The following is a 17,657-nucleotide window of genomic DNA, read 5'->3' as shown; positions in this document are numbered from 1 at the left end:
TTTACAGAGCTATTCCTCCAACAGCTACTGAGGTACCAAGAGGTGGAGAGATCATTTAAGGAGAAGTATCACCATCTCTGCTTCTGTGAGACCACCAGCTGAGTGGTAATCAATGCACTTGAAACACTTCCATTCAAATATCGATGTTTTAATCTAGCGAGCTAATTGTGATGTCATGCAATAAACAACCAAAAGATTCATGGCCCATAAATTAAGTTTGCCACTATAAAGGAACCTACACAAATTAGCTAGCTGCTTACTTAGGCACGCAACCAAACTCCTACAATCAAAGTACACAAAGAGCCTGCAGCGCTATCCACCACACCACTTTCCTGCTCAGTCTAAACCAAAACACCAAACTCAAAATCATTATTGTCCAATAGGAATGCTATTAGACAGGCTTTAATTTCCCAGTAGCTGGAAGAACTTTTTTCATTCTTCAGCTCCAAGGTTTAGGCAAACGTTGGGTGTTGTGACACCACAGGGACACAGCCAGACCCCCCCCCCCCAGACAGGAACTGCAATCTCCCTGTAGAAGGCCAAAGTCCATAATCACTACTAATAGGGGCCTTAAACCCTAGGAGGGGGGAACAAATTGAGTGACCCATTGGTATTTTTTATTCCTGAATAATAGCCAGCCCGGATGATGACTGCCACCATCTGACCCTATTGACTGGCAGTTTAGAACCCATAACCTGGCTAATCACAACTCCCCCCCCACACCTCCCAAAATGATGGATGGCTCAGTCGGTGGGTGCATGTGTTGTGATGTTGAAGGGCTTGGGTTCAAGCCTGAGATTGGCCAGATAATTTTTTTGGGCTGGTGTGTGGCTCAGTAGGTTAGAATGCTGTGCTTGAGATCAGAAGATCAGCAGTTTAAATCCAAAGGTCAGAAGGACGTAGCGTTGGGGCCGAGGCCCTTAACCCCTAAGCTCCTTAAGCTCCAGGGACTGGCTGACCATGCTTTCTCCAAAAATGAATGCGGCTTTGGAGAGAAGTCTGCTTAATAAATAAAATGTATATCCATGGCACCCAAAGCCCCATCTAATCCTGTTTATCCTAGAATAAACTCCATTTCTGTGGGGTTTCTTCCTACAGTAACCATGCTTTTAAATCCACCAATATTTGTTACACAATCTCACAGGCATTATATTTAAACATGCATTACTGTAGAACCCCATAGCAAAAACAGCACAGCAAGGATCACATTTTAAAATCAGTTAATTTTAAAGATTTTTCATTAGCTCAGGCCCTGTGGGAGCGTATGCTTTAATTACACTATTACCGTGGTTATTTGAGGCAGCTTACTCTTCTGTGAGGAGCTGCTGGAAAGTTGGCAAACAGACAGTATGTTTCACCACCAATCATTAGAACAAACAGAGAAACCTGTATATTCAGTTTATTTTTTTAATTATATTACATTTAAACAAAGATAGAAAATTCTAGAAAAAAATTTAATTCAATGAGCCACAATTTGTATAAAGAGACGTGCACATCACACACAATCGCACTCGCCCAACTGGCAGCTTCTCAAAGGCAACAGAACAGCTCCAGAATTCTTCAAAATTAATTTTTTATTTGGCAGGTAGAGCCCGGTTATACATTGTCTGTCTGTGGCCTGCTAGCCAGCTCAACGTCTAACTAAGGCTTTTATAAACATGACGATGGGAAACAAAATCAATGATAGACATTGACAGGATAAAACCTAAAGTGACTGGAGTTTGACACCTTTTATACAAAACATGGATTACCAAAACTAGTTTGTTCAGCATGAACTGGCCATAGACCATAAAAAAGCAAAACATTTTACTGCTTGAAACAAATATTTTCACTTTATGACCCTTTGCCCAAACATCCAGAAAATGCTGATTCTGCACAACGAAAGACAAAACTACTAGAAGGAATAATTTGGATTTGAAAATGCATCCATTTGTGAACCCATGTAACAATATGCTGGACATACTTTGCCAGTCTGAAAAAAACAGCTCAACTTTCAATTACCACAGACAGACTTTTGAAATAATCTTAATCAATTTATGGTAATACAAAACTTGAATTCAGGTTATCCTTTGCAAATGCGCCTTAAGCATGTCTAAATGCATATTGAAAATTCTTAGAAAAGATGAATTACAGGTTATGTTTAAAGGCATTTCTCAGCCACTTCAGTGAATATTATTACACGAATGTTTCAAATTTACACACAGAACTTTAGGATTCTTATCAGAAGCAAGAAAATAACTAAATGGTCAATATAGTCAAAGCTGGCTTCCTGTTATATTTTTCCTAGTTTTTCCCTCTCTTGTTAAGTAATAATCCATAACTGGAAATGGAAAAGTGTCAGGTTCCTGGAATGGCAACAGTATGACAGAGATGGCAAAACCCCTGATCTCTGTTACGGGAAAGGCATAACACAACAGTAAGGGTTCAGTAGCTCTCTGGTTGTCAGCGTTCCTTAGACAAACCCCTTACTTCAACTCGTACTGTATGTTTGGAATTCTCAAACATACATCTTTCCAGAAGGTACTTGATGGCACACAATTAACAGTCAGAGCACCTTTTAAAATGTTCTTGAGTTCCACCCTACTGAAACTCGAGCCATGCAGAACACTAGCAGTATTATAAGTTAAGACTAATCTCATAAGTTTTGGATTTGGCCCAATTTACACGAAAACTCAGGTCAGCCTCTAAGTTAGCGGTAGATTCTGTTCAAAATCCATAACCCCATGCTACCAGACGGAGCAGTGACGTTTCACCTTAAACAAGGACAATACAGGCACGAGTTCTGTCAGAAATGCCCTGCATAGAGAATGTCTGGGACATGCCAGCGAAGGAAATGGTATGGACAGAAAACACTCATCTCAATTTTCACTCATTTCTCAATCCGGCGGCCATATACAAAGCATGGTTCTCTCAGCCAAAGCTCACTTTCAGATTAAAAAAATAGAATTCTATTTATCAGAATGTATACAAATGGAACTTTATCTGATGGCATCCCCAAAACACGCCCACAAACCTTTCCATTCGTGAGTTTGACGCAGACCTTTTTAACCATGGTTACATATTAAAACGGTTGATAAACAAGGATGAACACCTGATTTCATGAAATCGACAACAGGAGAGCGGCTAGACATTTCAAGGTCAAAAAACAGACCTATAACAGTTCATGTGATCACACATTAAAAGCTGCATTTAGTTGCATTGATTATAAACTTGGGACATTAAACAAACAAAAAAAAAAATACAAAGACCAGTACAGAAAAGAATAAAACATTCATTAGAAATCGGAAATATAAGGCACATTAGAACTTTTCACAAGTTAACTTTGGAATTATTTAAAAAAAAAAAAAAAAATCCAGCTTGAAGCAAATGTTCTTAAATTTGGGGTATTACTGAACACTAATGTCTCCGTCCTTATGTGGATTAGAGGCTCATCCTTTCAAGCATTACTTCTCATGTTTTTTGTTTTACAATTTAGGAGAACAAGTATTTCCATCTGCGTCCCGATAAAGTGAAGTTTAACTATGACCTGAATTGACCTGAGTGTCAAGAGGGGCTGTTAATACATTTGTATTGCACATTACAGTAAAACTACAATCCTCAATATTTCGATAGGTGCAGCTTCCTGGCTACAGCACTGCTCACAATGCCAGGGAGTAGAGGATGAAGGGGGGGCCTCGGGGATTCCAGCACACGATGCCATGTGGGCTCAGCTCAGGCGGACCCGATACGTGCCGATCTCCATGGGTTTAAGCTGGACCTCCCGCCCGGCCTTCTCACTAGACGACTCGTGCATCAGCGTCAGCGACACTGGTCTGATGCTCGCCACAGTCATTTCGCTGAACAGCTTTTCCGTGTCGACCTTTCAAGACAGGAAGGGGGTGCATTTCCGGTTTATTTTCATCTTTCATCTATCATAGATACCAATAAAAATAAATCAATGCAGTCTAAAATGTATGAATAAGTTGCAGAAGAGAGGAACCAAAAAAAGATTTTTCAAATCAGTATTCAAAGCATCATTATTATTATCTCATCATTATCTAAGGGCACATGCACACACACAACCCCATTAAAAAGGGATTCTGATTAAGAAAACAACAACACAGAAACACCACAATTACAATGTTAAATTAAAGGAGTCCAATGCCCATCCATCCATTTTCCAAACCACTTATCCTTTTGGGTTGTGGGGGGTCCAGAGCCTATCCTAGAACCAATGGGCACGAGGCAGGGAACAACCCCGGATGGGGGGCAAGCCCATCCCAGGGCACACTCACACACCATTCACTCACACATGCACACCTACGGGCAATTTAGTAACCCCAATTAGCCTCAGCAAGTTTTGGACTGTGGGGGGAAACCGGAGTACCCAGAGGAAACCCCACGACGACATGGGGAGAACATGCAAACTCCACACACGTGTGGCCCAGGCGGAGACTCGAACCTGGGTCCCAGAGGTGTGAGGCAACAGTGCTAACCACTGCACTACCATGCCACCCCCAAGAGTCCAATATGTGTCTGAAATAATGATGACAATCTACAATCCCAGGAAAATAAACTTAAGTTTATGAATATGTAAAAAACAATTTGACAATATTAAGGAGGGAAGTGCTGCATGTTTTCAATGAAAAGCTAAAACACAAGAACATCAATATTAACATTTCATGTTAGAAAAAATCTTTATGCAGTTTACACTATTATACCCTTTTAATGAACAACAACCTTTTGATGTTTATTGAATTTTAATTGCAATTACAATGTTGGCTTCGAAAACAAAGCAAAATACATTAAGAAAAATGTATTATGCCGCATTTCGTTTGACAACGATGCTCCTTGTTTAAGTTGATTTGCCTTGTTTAAAATCCAGAGAACACATTTCTAGTCCTGTGTTTCTCACTTTGTTTTTTTTTTTTTAAGAAAAACTATCAATAAATGCATGATATTTCCAAAGTCAATGAGTAATCATGTTAAATAATTGCGATCTCGGTATCGACCAAAATATTGTATTATATGTAATAAGTGTTTTTTGCTGTAATGATGCAGCTGTACATCTAAGCACATTAAAGCTGCATAGCCTAAGGATGGCCATGAAGTCGTCGATGACGCCACGTATCATAATAAACACTGTAATGCTTCACGTTAGCAATGAATATGGATCGATCCGAGACACACTGCTAATGTGTCAGGGCCTTGATGCTGCCGGTTGACATTTCTTGCTTTAATTCATCCCACAGTCAACAGGAAATGATTAGAAATCATATCAAATCAGAAAGAGCATTGGCACTATTACATTTGACTGCTTCTCTTCACCTATCCCATGTTGCTCTCCATAGCTTTGGGGGGGTCATAGCACAGGGCCAGCCAACCTGTGGCAGCCCTGGAGCTGGGGGATAAGGGCCTCGCTCAAGGGCCCACTGACATGTGACTTTTCCGGAAAGGCAGGGGCTCAAACTAGTGCTGAGCCACTCGCTGCCTCTTCAGCCCACTTAAAAAAAATACAGTTTTTAAAAATATAAGTTCTTAGCAGGCATGATTTATAATTACGCAGTGTATCTAACCTACCATGACTAATCTGTAAAGAAAGGCCTTGGAACCCATGTTTATTCACTTCTGCCCTGGCTAGCAGCACGAGAAAACCAGCACACTGCCACAAAACTAATTTTGTGCTTATCAGTCTACCAGTTTTGTTTCAGTATGCTTGAGTAACTAATTCATTTTAATTATCCCAATGTTAAAGTATCCAAAAAGATACCAAATACTGGCTTGGAGACTGCTAAATGATTCCAGGAAAGGGAAGCACAAAATTAGCAGACAATTTGTGTTCAACTGCTCACTAAGCTGAACTGCTTCAGCAGTTTGCACACTTGTATTGTTTTGAGGGGGTGATACTGTGTTTTTAATTAACCCTTACCTTAACACCATTGTCTTGAAGACGAATTCAGGAGAGAGGATTACTGATCAATAATACAATTTCCAGGTCCTATGACTATTTTTGTCTTTAATACATGATATTATGCATGTTAATTTTAACATTATTAGTAGCATTGACTGCATGGTCAGAATGCATTGCAGACAAAGTAATAATGCGATGAACTGCATAGTCCAACCAAGATTATATGCTACAGCGATGAATTATTCCAAACCAGCTGCTAGTCACTGCCACTAAAAACACTCACATGTACCCCATTAAGCATTGAATGGTTACCAGTTAGGCGAGTGTCCTGGTCAGATAGTTCCGTTGGAGACCTCTGACCTAGCATACATGGTGTATGTATGACGTGTACGCATGTGAATGAAAATACGTGCTGAATCAGAATTCAAAACTGAGCACTTCACGATCCATCCAGAAACATGCGATGCATTCAGTGTCAGTCAATTCAAGCAGGTCTCCGTCAAGATGAAGATGTCTCTGCCTGAGCCATTAGCAAAGATACATGCACTGCGGCTTGGAATTGCAAGTACACACTACTTTTGAACCTATTTATTCATCTTAATTGAAATGATTTTTAATTGACCAGTCGTTTTGCTTGATTGATTCACCTATAGGTGTGTATTATATAATTGTATGACTTTGGATTGTACCATTTGGTTCTAAATGTATTATACATGTTAAAAAGTTTGGTTACATGTTCATCTTCCTGAAAACTGCAATTCTGCATTTGGCCATGTAGAGGCGTGTGACTTAATACAGCCCTCTAGAGCACATAGTGAAAAATGCACTTAAGTCAGTGGCACAATGTGCTTAAGGATCATTTACATGCGACATGCCCATAGTTTGCTGTTTCTCCACCAAAAGTGTGTATCTAGCCTAAATGTACTTAAATCTCACACTTAAGTCAATGGGTGAAAAGTTAGAAAAGCACACAACTACACGCTTATTTTGACTTAAGTGCACTGTGAGAAATGGCACCTCGTTGATCATCAGGCAAGAAGTCAACAGTAATAATAAAATCATACACTTTCTATACCACAGAATGCAGCATGCCACTGGTCATCAGAGGTAGTTCATATAATACTTAAACAATTTAGAAAAAGTTCGGTGCTATCCGTTTAATAATTATACTGTTATTTCAAATCAATTGATGAACTGATTAATTTCCTTCCGTGCTATTTTGTTTTTCAGGATATTCTGAAAAACTGTGTACTTTTGAATTTGTTTACTCCATGTCTTACGCCCATGTGTGCTCCTGTATGCGCGGGACTCTCCCTCTGGGATCAATGACGTTGATCTTTTCCCATATTATCGGCAGCAGAGAGGCCTGGCTCACCTTCCCCCAAGTGGTTGCACACAGCAGCCCCGTGTTCCTGCTGGCGAACGCGCAGTCAAACCCTCTTCTGTGCAGAATCAAAGCCGCTTCGTCCGATGGGCCTGGTCCCTCCTAGCAGGAAGGGGGGGGGGAGGAAGAGAGCAAGAGGAAGAGATCATGCTTGGAGCGGGCGGGCAGACAGACGCACCTCTGTGCCACACGGCCCTGAACACTGGGCCGCCTGTGAGCTTCGCTCTTTCAGGGCTCAGCTGTGGACTCAGAGTCGGCCAAGAGTGTCGGCGGCAGCGAGAGGTTACTGCCGTTCAGCTGGTGCTCATTCACAGAGACGCGCCGCTTAGAAACACCTACGCTGCATGGGCACGCACACCACGGTCTCCCGCTTCAGCTTCCTTAACGTTTTGTTTGCATTGATATTCAGGAGCACAGGAACCAGGGAGAGGGGAGCAAATACCCCCCCGTACCCAATTTAGCTTCGATCGCCGCACCCCTTTACAATTAAATTATTAAATCGACTCCTGCCCAATATCAAACGCTCCCCAACGTGCTAATTTGTACTTATGTTCTTATTTCCTGTTAGTGTAACGCAAACTAAAACCCTGGGGTCTTTTAAATCAGAGCTAGAGAATATAGATAAGTTAAGCTCCCGCATTCATGTGCATAATCGCAGGCTGATGCATTCCCTCTCTTTCAACCTGGCAAAGGTTAAGCACCATTATCTTTAGAGGTAAGGCTCTTGGCCCAGTTTTAAAGGGATACAGGTTTGTGCTACATCTGCACTGCATTCCAGCATAGGAGCCCAGGATGTGATCAGAACTTTACACTGGCAATTAAGATGTATTTCTCTGATCCAGTGGGGCTGGGGGCCTCACTCAGCCCCAGATCTGCACCCCCAGACTCCTCGAACAGCAAAAACTCCCAGCCTTACCCCAGCCTGGATGGTGCGCAGATTCACCAGGTGGATGTCACAGGGCAGCGATGACCTGAGTGGCCTGTAGGGGGCAGTGTGCAGGTGCCCGTAAGACAGCCCGACAGCCATGGGGATGACAGGGTGGTTCAGGAACATCGAGGAGATGTGGCTCAGCAGAGACGGGAAGCTGGATGGACGGACTTGTTCCCTCTGAGAGACGGAGTGAGATCGGAGTTAAGAGTGACATGTAGCTCAGATTACAACCCTAAAAAATACATGAAGTTAACACTTTATAAGAATCCTTTCAAATTAATGTTCATGTGGCTGTTGTGCCATTGAACAGAAGGTTGTTGGATTAAATCCCAGGGTTGGAAGGGTAATGTCACTGTTGGGCCCCAATTGTTCCAAGGCCCAGAGCGAGGCCCTTAACCCTCAATTGCTCCAGGGACTGTCTGACCCCCGTTTTCTCACAAAAATGTACATCTCTTTGGATAAGAGTATCTGCTAAATAAATGTAAAAAATCATACATAAATACTTCAATCATTAAACTAAACTTCAATTGAACAAATATATGTACTGATTCGCTCAGATAATTTCAAAGGCTGTACATAACTTGTGTCCCCAGCCTAATGGGAGGCTACATTTTTTGCATGAGTTCTAGAGGGGATTCTACACATGACTGGAGTTCAAAATGAAATGCTTATTGCCCTAATCAGTCTGACATTGCTTTGGATAATCCTCTTGAAAAGGGCAAGCAGAAATAACATCTGGGTAATTGACAGTGACTTTTGGACACCGTGAAGTTGACAAAAACCTCGCCAAAATGTTATATGCAGCATGGATAATTGCTGACAGGACTTTTACTTGTTTAGCACATGAATAAGGCTAACTACAGAACCAGCAGCAATGCACCAAACATATACCCAACGTCCTATGGTCACATTTCATTTTCAGATCCCCCTGTAATTATTTGGGTTGAAATGTGAATTCTAAAGCAGAGTGAAATTTCACTGAACCGTAATTTTTATGTATAATTTTAATATGCTGATACCGTACCTGCAGATACAGGCAACATAACTTGATATGAGAGTCAGTCAGGAATTCAACTGCACTAATGACAACCTATAATTTGACTAATCAATTATCACATGACATTCTTAATACGTCTTGTACCACATATGAAGACATTTCTTACAATATTAAACTAGTAAAGCCGTTAAAATGAGTTAGTTACCTTCGAATTTGATGATACCCATTAAGTCTCCATCATGGAGTACATAAATAGCGAGATGTTCCTTCAAACTACACGACTCCTAGCAAGGGCAATTTTAGAATTTTTTTGAAGGAGGGGGCACATAAGAGGGGCCATAATGTTGGCCTCTTCGTAGGAATTATCATATGTCAAAGATATGTTTTGAAATGGAAAATGACAGAGGAGGGGTACTCCAGGAACCGATCAGCTTTCAGCTGGGGCCAGTGCCCCTGTTGCCCTGTGGCCCCCGGTCCAATACATGCTCCTGACTCCCAGTGTAAGCGTAGACGGACGTGGGGAGTCTACCACATCTGATGAGCTTCTCCTCTCCAGTAGCAGCCGGAAGGTGTTCGCCGTGATCTTGTTGTCCTGGACACCTTGGCCCAAGCCGCGATTGTCGTCCTGCATGAGGCGCCGGTCCATGATGACCTCCAGCTGACCTGGGTGGGAGAAACCAGGTGAGTGGATATGGGGGGGGGGGGGGGGGTTATGGGTAGATACTGTCACTGCGGTAACAGCTTTGGTTACCATGGTTACAGAGTTGCCGTGTCACCATTTATCTTATTACCCTTGACAGTTTAACTTTTTTTCAGAATTATTACAAATATATCACAGGGTCAGACTTAGATTTGTCACTGGATTAAATTGCCATAATTGTGCATGTGAAAAATGGAAAAAGATATTAGAATCTTTATTCCTGATTTCCAAGTTTTTATGAACTGGATGCTGTTTCACTAAATGACCATATGAAAAATGTTTGTACCTAAATGAAGAAACTATCCTGACATTAACAACCAAATTCAGAGCCCAGCTATAGCGCTAACTTATACTCACCATTTTTTAAGCTTGCTACCCCCAGAGACTGGGCTGTGAGCAGGGTGAGCCGCAGATGCTCGTCCTGAATGTAGCTTGTGGTGGTCATGGGGTAGAAGTTTGCCTGTAGTGGGAGTTTTGCCATCATCCTTCTCGGCTGGATCTGTAAAGAGTCAGAATCAAGAATACAGCTCATTTAAAAGGTGTGAATGAAAAGATGTGGACAAGCAAGCGCTAATGTGTCGTTTTTAAAACCAACAGATGGCTACAGGACTAGTTAATAAGCCACACATTTTTTTTTCTATGGGAAGCTAAATCACAGAACTACACCAGATGTACTCCAACCCCCATCCATTAAAAAATAAATAAAACTAAGCTCAAAAAGAACTTAACCTGAAAAATATCTTTGGAGGGAAAAACATTTTTCAGCAGGTAAGCACAGACCGAACTTCCTGTACAGACCAAGAACTGTTTTCAAATATACATTACATTGTGTCTGTGTCTTCATTGGTGAACGATTTTTAAGGTAAATTTGGCCATGTAGGCCATATGGGTGTATTAAATGTCACTTGAGAAAAGCAGACAGGTAGTAAAATCTCACATTTAGTGGGTACTCTCCTAGTCTCAGGGTCACATAATGGTACATTACCATAACACTGCATTAGAGAAATACAGTATAAACAGTACTATGCCTTCAAATAAAGTAGCACCACAAATAATCCTGTTTTTACACATTTCACCACTTATCAGACCTGAAGGGCTATGTACAAAATAGGCAGATAACGCACTAGGGTTTTTCCAGACAAAAAGCAGAGTTATTGACATAGTTAGCCCAGATGATACAAGTGATGTTTCATTATACACCCTGAAATACATCTAAAACAACAAAACAACTGGGCCTATCCATCAGATAGATGCTTTTACCGTAAGCAACGCACACATGTGGCTGATAATACATCAGTGCCGTATGGCTATCAATGAGCGACCGGTTCAGCTCGGGTGAAAAGGGGCCAGAGTTCCAGCAAATAGCCGAATGACAGGTACCTCCAAACAGCATTCTGATCAGGCTAATCCACACTAATCACACTTCAGCAGAGGCAGGCGCCAGGGGACAAAGACTTTGCCCATGCTGATTCACAGGGGGTCCGGAAACGGACATGAATGGGGAGGGGGACTAAAAGGAGCAAGAAAAAAAAAAGCAAGAGGGTGGCAGGTGGCCATTTCTCAGGCTGCCCATGGAAGTATGGGGGAGGCTCAGGTTTCCATTTTAACCAGTCATGATGACTAGTAAAGGTATCAGTCATGGCCCCACCAGGAATGATGGGAGCTAGAAATGAGGATTGGCTTAAGGTGTGCCACTTAGCCGAGGACAGCCTTTTTGCGGTTTATACATTTTCAATAACCCTGAGAGCAATTTCCCATATTCAGGCAGCAGTTATATGTAAATAAATGTGCCAAAATTAAAAGTACAGAAGTCTGGTCATTCCTCTCAATTACAGCAGGGTTCTCTCCAGTGGGGCACATGGGGGGACAAAATGTTTTGCATTTTCAACTGACATACAGGTACAACTCGCTTGGATTTGCTTATAATGAAATATCGTCTATAATGGACAAGGTCCGCTGGACCCGGCCGTGCGCCTTTAAGAACATGCAGAAAAAGCATCGGATATAGAGGACTCGCATATAATGAACAATTTGGTCCCCAATTTGGTTGGTTTGTTTGGCTATAACGGACATGCAGGCTCCGCCTACAAGGTGAGTGTCGTGCCGGTGATATCCAGCAGAGATACGTAGTCGGGATCATTAATAGTCACACGTCTTGTCAGGTAAAGTTGGATTACTACATGTACAGTATAATAATCTATACCACAAGTGTGTCTGCTGGGGTGTGGCATGAGTAAATGGTGTCCTGTATTTATGTTCTGGGCATAAAGCGACTCTGGATATAACGGACTGTTCTGCCAAGTCCCTTGAAGTCCGTTATAACGGGATTTTACTGTAATAATTTTGCAAATTACATAACACACTTTTTATCTGAGTTAAGCCCAGACAGACAAACTTAATCAGCCTTGCTGATGGTCATCAGTGTCTCCCTATCAGTACATTCAAAACTCCCGTCTGATATTCAGATTTCAGTGGAAAAACAGCCTCTTTTGAACGAGTACAACAGCGTTCTTGCTAAGCAGGAAAGTAGAGAGAAAAAGCATAATATATTAAAAAAGAAAGTGAAACAATTATGCTGTATTTCACCAAACAATGCCTCTAAAATTACATACCCCTCCATCACAGCTTAAAGTAGCTATTTAAATTATACATCTGATAAAGTTTGTGTGTGGTGATCAGTGACATTTACCCAGACAATTACAATGAAACCACACTAAAGGGAGCCAAATCCCATTCAGACATTTATTACATATGTTGTATCATATTCACAATCCACAGAGCACCAGGGACAGGACTATGAAAGATAACCGGGCAGGCAGGTCTGCTAACCACACGGCTAAAGTCGTTACTTGGAAACAACTTAACCCATCTCTACTTTAATCTTGAAAATTAATCCATGACACAGAAATATTATGCACTGGGTACCTTGAAACCTGAGAGATCACAACATAGATATTTCCCATAGATAAATACTTAAAAACTGTTGATGACTAAAAATACACAGGTTAGTCAGTTGCTTGGGATTAATTCATCTACTGCTGATCTACATCTGATCTTACTGAATAGATCACACCTTTCTTTAGAAACTGAGATTTTGTCCAACTGTTTTCAGGCTGTTCAAGGACTGAGTGTTAAATTAGAAACATTCAGAGCACATGGGAAATCAAGACGAGTCGAAACTTCTTCGGGTTCTTTTTTTAATCTTGCTGCTTAAATCTAGAAGCAATGGCACAAATGAGGAAAATACATTTGGGACTCCAATATTATTGGTTTTTTCATTTGCTGACAAGCCAGTACACAAGTGGGATACAGATTTATCACATGCACAGGTTGCTCAGACGCAGCACAGTTCCAGTGGACTGTAAACTCAGATAAACCCGCTCAGATGTACGTCGCTTTGAACAAAAAAAATCTGTGAAATAGGTCATTGTAGTGTGGCAGACAAGAGGGATCAGGTGCGTCCGCTTAAATATATCAGGCATGCATAGAAGCCCACAGGTGTTTTTAAGTGGCTGAAAACCAGGCACAGAATTGTAACTTTACCCCGCATATGGATAAATGCCTCCCGCCCTCCTGTTGTGATTGTCATGAGAGTGGGGGCAGCATTCCAGAACCAAGCTTAAAAGCTAGAACAGAACAGAAGAATAGAACAGTGATACTTTAAGTGTCTACCCCATCTTGCTCTCGGTGAGACACAGACATCTGTAGGTGGGAGCAAAGCTTAGGGGTCACCTGAAGAAATCGGGGGTTAAGGGCCCCACTCGGGGGTCCAACAGTGTAATCAGTCTGGCAGCCCCAGGATTTGAACCAGAAACCTTCTAATCAAAGTCCTAAACCACTGAAGCAGATGGAGGTGAGGCTCACAGGCAGAGAGATTACTGCTCAAATTGATTCATTGGAAATTCTGCATATATACATAATTATATATTATATACATATGCACACATAATTACAAACCTGTGCGTGTGTGTATGTATCATTATGGGGACTCGCCATTTCTATGAGGGAAAACTCTAATCAATCACAGCATGAAAACCTTAATGCCTACCCAGCCCTAATCTTAACCATAAGTAACCAAAACAATATGAGAATTTTGGCAATTTTTGGGGGGCGGCATGGTGGTGCAGTGGTTAGCACTGTTGCCTCAAACCTCTGGAGCCCAGGGTCGAGTCTCCGCCTGGGTCACATGTGTGCGGAGTTTGCATGTTCTCCCCATGTCATTGTGGGGTTTCCTCCGGGTACTCCGGTTTCCCCCCACAGTCCAAAAACATGCTGAGGCTAATTGGAGTTGCTAAATTGTCCGTAGGAGTGCATGTGTGAGTGAGTGGTGTGTGAGTGTGCCCTGCGATGGGCTGGCCCCCATCCTGGGTTGTTCCCTGCCTCGTGCCCATTGTTTCCGGGATAGGCTCCGGACCCCCCCGTGACCCAGTAGGATAAGCGGTTTGGAAAATGGATGGATGGATGGATGGAAGGCAATTTTTGTTTTTTTGATTGTATTCAGAGATTTTTGTGGGGACCTGAAAAGGGGTCCCTACAGTGTCAAAAACAACAGGCTTTTACAATTGTACATTGCGGGGTACATTTGGTCCAGGTAAAGTGTGCATCAGCTCACCAAAATGGAACAAGGGATAATTGGAAAAATGTTGCCTGGTCATATGGGTCTTGATTTCTGCTGCGAGATCCAGATGGTACGGTGAGACTTTACCGTAAACAGCATGAAAGCATGGATCCATCCTGCCTTGTATCAACAATACAGGCTGGGGGTGGTGGGGTAATGGTGTGGGGGGTATTTCCTTAGCACGCTGTGATGACCCAGAGTATCAATTCAGCATCATTTAAACACTATAGCCTACCTGAGTATTGTTGCTGACCATGTCCATCCCTTCATGACCACAGTTTACCTGGCAGAATTCTAATGGCTACTTCCAGCAGGATAACACGCAATGCTACACAGCTCATATCATCTCAGACTGGTTTGACATGACAATTTGGCCTCCACAGTTACTAGATCCCAATCCAACAGAGCACCCACAGGATGTGGTGGAATGGGAGAATCACATCATGAAGGGGCAGCCAACAAGTCTGCGACACCTGCGTGATGCTATCATGTCAACATGGACCAAAGTCCCTGAGGAATGCTTCAAGCACTTTCTTGAATCTATGACAGGAAGAATTAAGGCAGTTCTGAAGGCAAAAGTGGGTCCAACTGGATACTAGCAAAGTGTACCTAAGAAAGTAGCTAGTGAGTGAGTCTATATAATTATATATGAAGAGAGAGATGGTGAATGATGGAGGGGACCCCAATACTCTCTTACTTGCAGAACTGTAGACTGCAGCTCGAGTCATATGAGAAAGCAGTTTTATAGGGATTTATGTCCGCTTTCAAAAGGAATTATCCATCTATCCATCCAGCCATCCTCCCATCCCAGGGCTGCAATGAGCTGGAAGGGGATTCCCAAGAGCAGAGAGCATGAACCTACAGGGAATCCATAGGGAAAGAAACAGGAACACACCAGAAGGTGCCAGAATCCGTGACCTACCTGGTAACCATTGAGGTCTGTAAAGAATCGATCATTGCTGTTCAGGTCTGACGTTATCCTCATCGCGATTTCACGGTTGAACTCTCCACGTATGTCCACCGTGTTGGAGATCTCCACGGACTGGCCTTCCACACCTACAAATCGACAGTAACAGCAACTCAGAGAGCCTGTGGAAGTAACTTGATATGCCATCTCAATACTCCGAAGGCTTGAGGAAGGACACGTATAGAAATGGGGCAAGCACATCTCAGACTCCTTAGTGGTGTTTACCATGACTCACACCCTGAGTGGCTACCAACATTAGCTACACTGCATATTAAATAAACGTGTATTTAGGAGATGATGAAGCAGCATGTTCTACTAACCAGCTAGCTAGCTACAATCGTCTGGTTACTTGCTAGCTAGGTATTTCATGTCTGAAACACATCGGGGGTTAAAGTCCTTGCTTAAGGGCCCAATGCAACTCGGACAAGCATGGGATTCGAACCAGCAACCTTCAGTCTGGTAGAGAGGCCTAACCTGCTGAACCCCCCCAAAGGCACTGAGCCATCATTCTTCCTGGCCTCAAGCCATCTTTCACCACTATCTAGGTCAAGCGACAGACCTACAATAGTTATCGCAAATCTCTGTCTTCTGCCCCACCATCAACGATGTTGAGAAGTGACAGACCTCCCGAGGGACACGATAGTGATCATCTTTCACAATGAGGCAGTCCGGCGCACACAAGCGAGTCACTTTAATGTTAGGGTATTCGCTGGATGGTCAGGCGGTCAAATGGCTTGTATGGGGGAAAATATTCCCTGGTGTACTAATGACTGGGTACCTTGTCACGTCAAAGCCTCGGGACCACATCACTCAGTCAGGGTAAGTCCCTTACGGAGCAGGCATGGTGATTAACGGGAAATGCTGCAGTAGCTGGACACTCATAAAAGCCAGTGACTTTTTCTCCATCCATTTTCACTTCTGATTATTACAAAAAGTGAAACTGCCTTTGTCTTCACAGAGTTTCATAGATAAAAAGCATTTGTGTTCTTTATTGACAAAGGCCTCATTTTGAGTCCTGATCATTTCTGAACTTGTTGCTCTTCATGTACATTAAGCGGCGAGCAGGAGATAAATGGGTCCGAGGGCTAAGCCTCTGTGCCTATGATTGGACAGTCGCCGGTTCGAGTCGTGGCCTTGATAGAATAGTCACGTGTCTGTGGTCCCTTGCGCAAGGCCCCTAACCCTCAGTACCAAGGCACCGCACACTGGGTGACCCTGCACTGTGTCCCCCAAGCTTGCTCTCACCTGTATGTGTCTCATGGAGAGCAAGATGGGGTAGGCAAAGAGAAGCATTCCAATGTAGTTTCACAAATGGCAAATAAAGGATCGTTTATTTAGTCTAGTGTTTCCAATCCAGTTGTCGGGAATCCATAAACGGTCCATGTTTTTGCTCTCTCCCAGCTCCTGGACTGTCTGGCAGGGAGCTTGATGGAAGTAAAAACATGAACCGGCTGTGGGTCCCCAAGAACTGGACTGGGAAACACTGATTTAGTCCACAGAAACCCAGCTGCATTCAATATGGTGCCAGGATTGCAGGCAGCTCAACTACTCCCCACCTTACTGCTAGCATGAACTGGCTGATATTTACGAAAGTAGACGTTTGGATTGATGGTAGTGGGTTGGGGGGGGGGGGGGGGGTATCTCGGACACAACTGGGACCAACTTCTTGCCATTTCCATCTTGAAAGAATGAGGAAGCATACAGTAATCACTTCAAGCCATCCTGATCACAAACACAGCTTAATCAGAGTTAGTGGTTCCTTGTTATACTATACAAAACAGCGAATGTCTATCAGTGTCAGCAACTGCAGGACGCAAAAAAAAATCTGCATGTAAAATCTTATTTAGGTGAGGAGTAAGAAGAGCATATACTGAAAATTCAAACAAAAAAAACTATCCTGCCATCAAAATGTACATTAAAAAGTTGCATGATAATGCTGCATAATCAAACTCTTATTTCTGAGTGACATTATGCTAGCTAGATAAAATCTCAATACTAAATTTAAAAGTTAGTTAAATACAAACAAAGTTAAATAATGCCCCCCCCCACATAAGGGTGAAGTAATTGGCAGCTGAGTGACTCTTGCTGGTTATGCAATTACTGAGATGAGTGAGAGCCATTATGGTGCTGCTTCTCCACTGGGGGGCATCTCAAGTCACCAGCAGCATGG

At 42.6% G+C, this 17,657-nt stretch overlaps 1 protein-coding gene across 1 annotated transcript in view; it reads right to left on the bottom strand.

Annotated features, from left to right (window-relative positions):
• Positions 1-1,556: 1,556 nt before the first annotated feature.
• The window catches only part of man2a1 (mannosidase, alpha, class 2A, member 1), a 58,760-nt gene continuing 42,659 nt past the window's right edge, over positions 1,557-17,657 (bottom strand). Inside the window, 6 exon segments of the mRNA XM_049019830.1 lie at positions 1,557-3,859; positions 7,266-7,376; positions 8,191-8,382; positions 9,732-9,865; positions 10,260-10,401; positions 15,443-15,576. Of these exon segments, the coding sequence (XP_048875787.1) occupies positions 3,707-3,859; positions 7,266-7,376; positions 8,191-8,382; positions 9,732-9,865; positions 10,260-10,401; positions 15,443-15,576 (866 nt within the window). The 3' untranslated portion in view covers positions 1,557-3,706.

The sequence above is a fragment of the Brienomyrus brachyistius genome, chromosome 7 (assembly GCF_023856365.1).
Source record: "Brienomyrus brachyistius isolate T26 chromosome 7, BBRACH_0.4, whole genome shotgun sequence".
Lineage (NCBI taxonomy): Eukaryota > Metazoa > Chordata > Actinopteri > Osteoglossiformes > Mormyridae > Brienomyrus > Brienomyrus brachyistius.
This window is presented reverse-complemented; position numbering and strand designations above follow the sequence as displayed.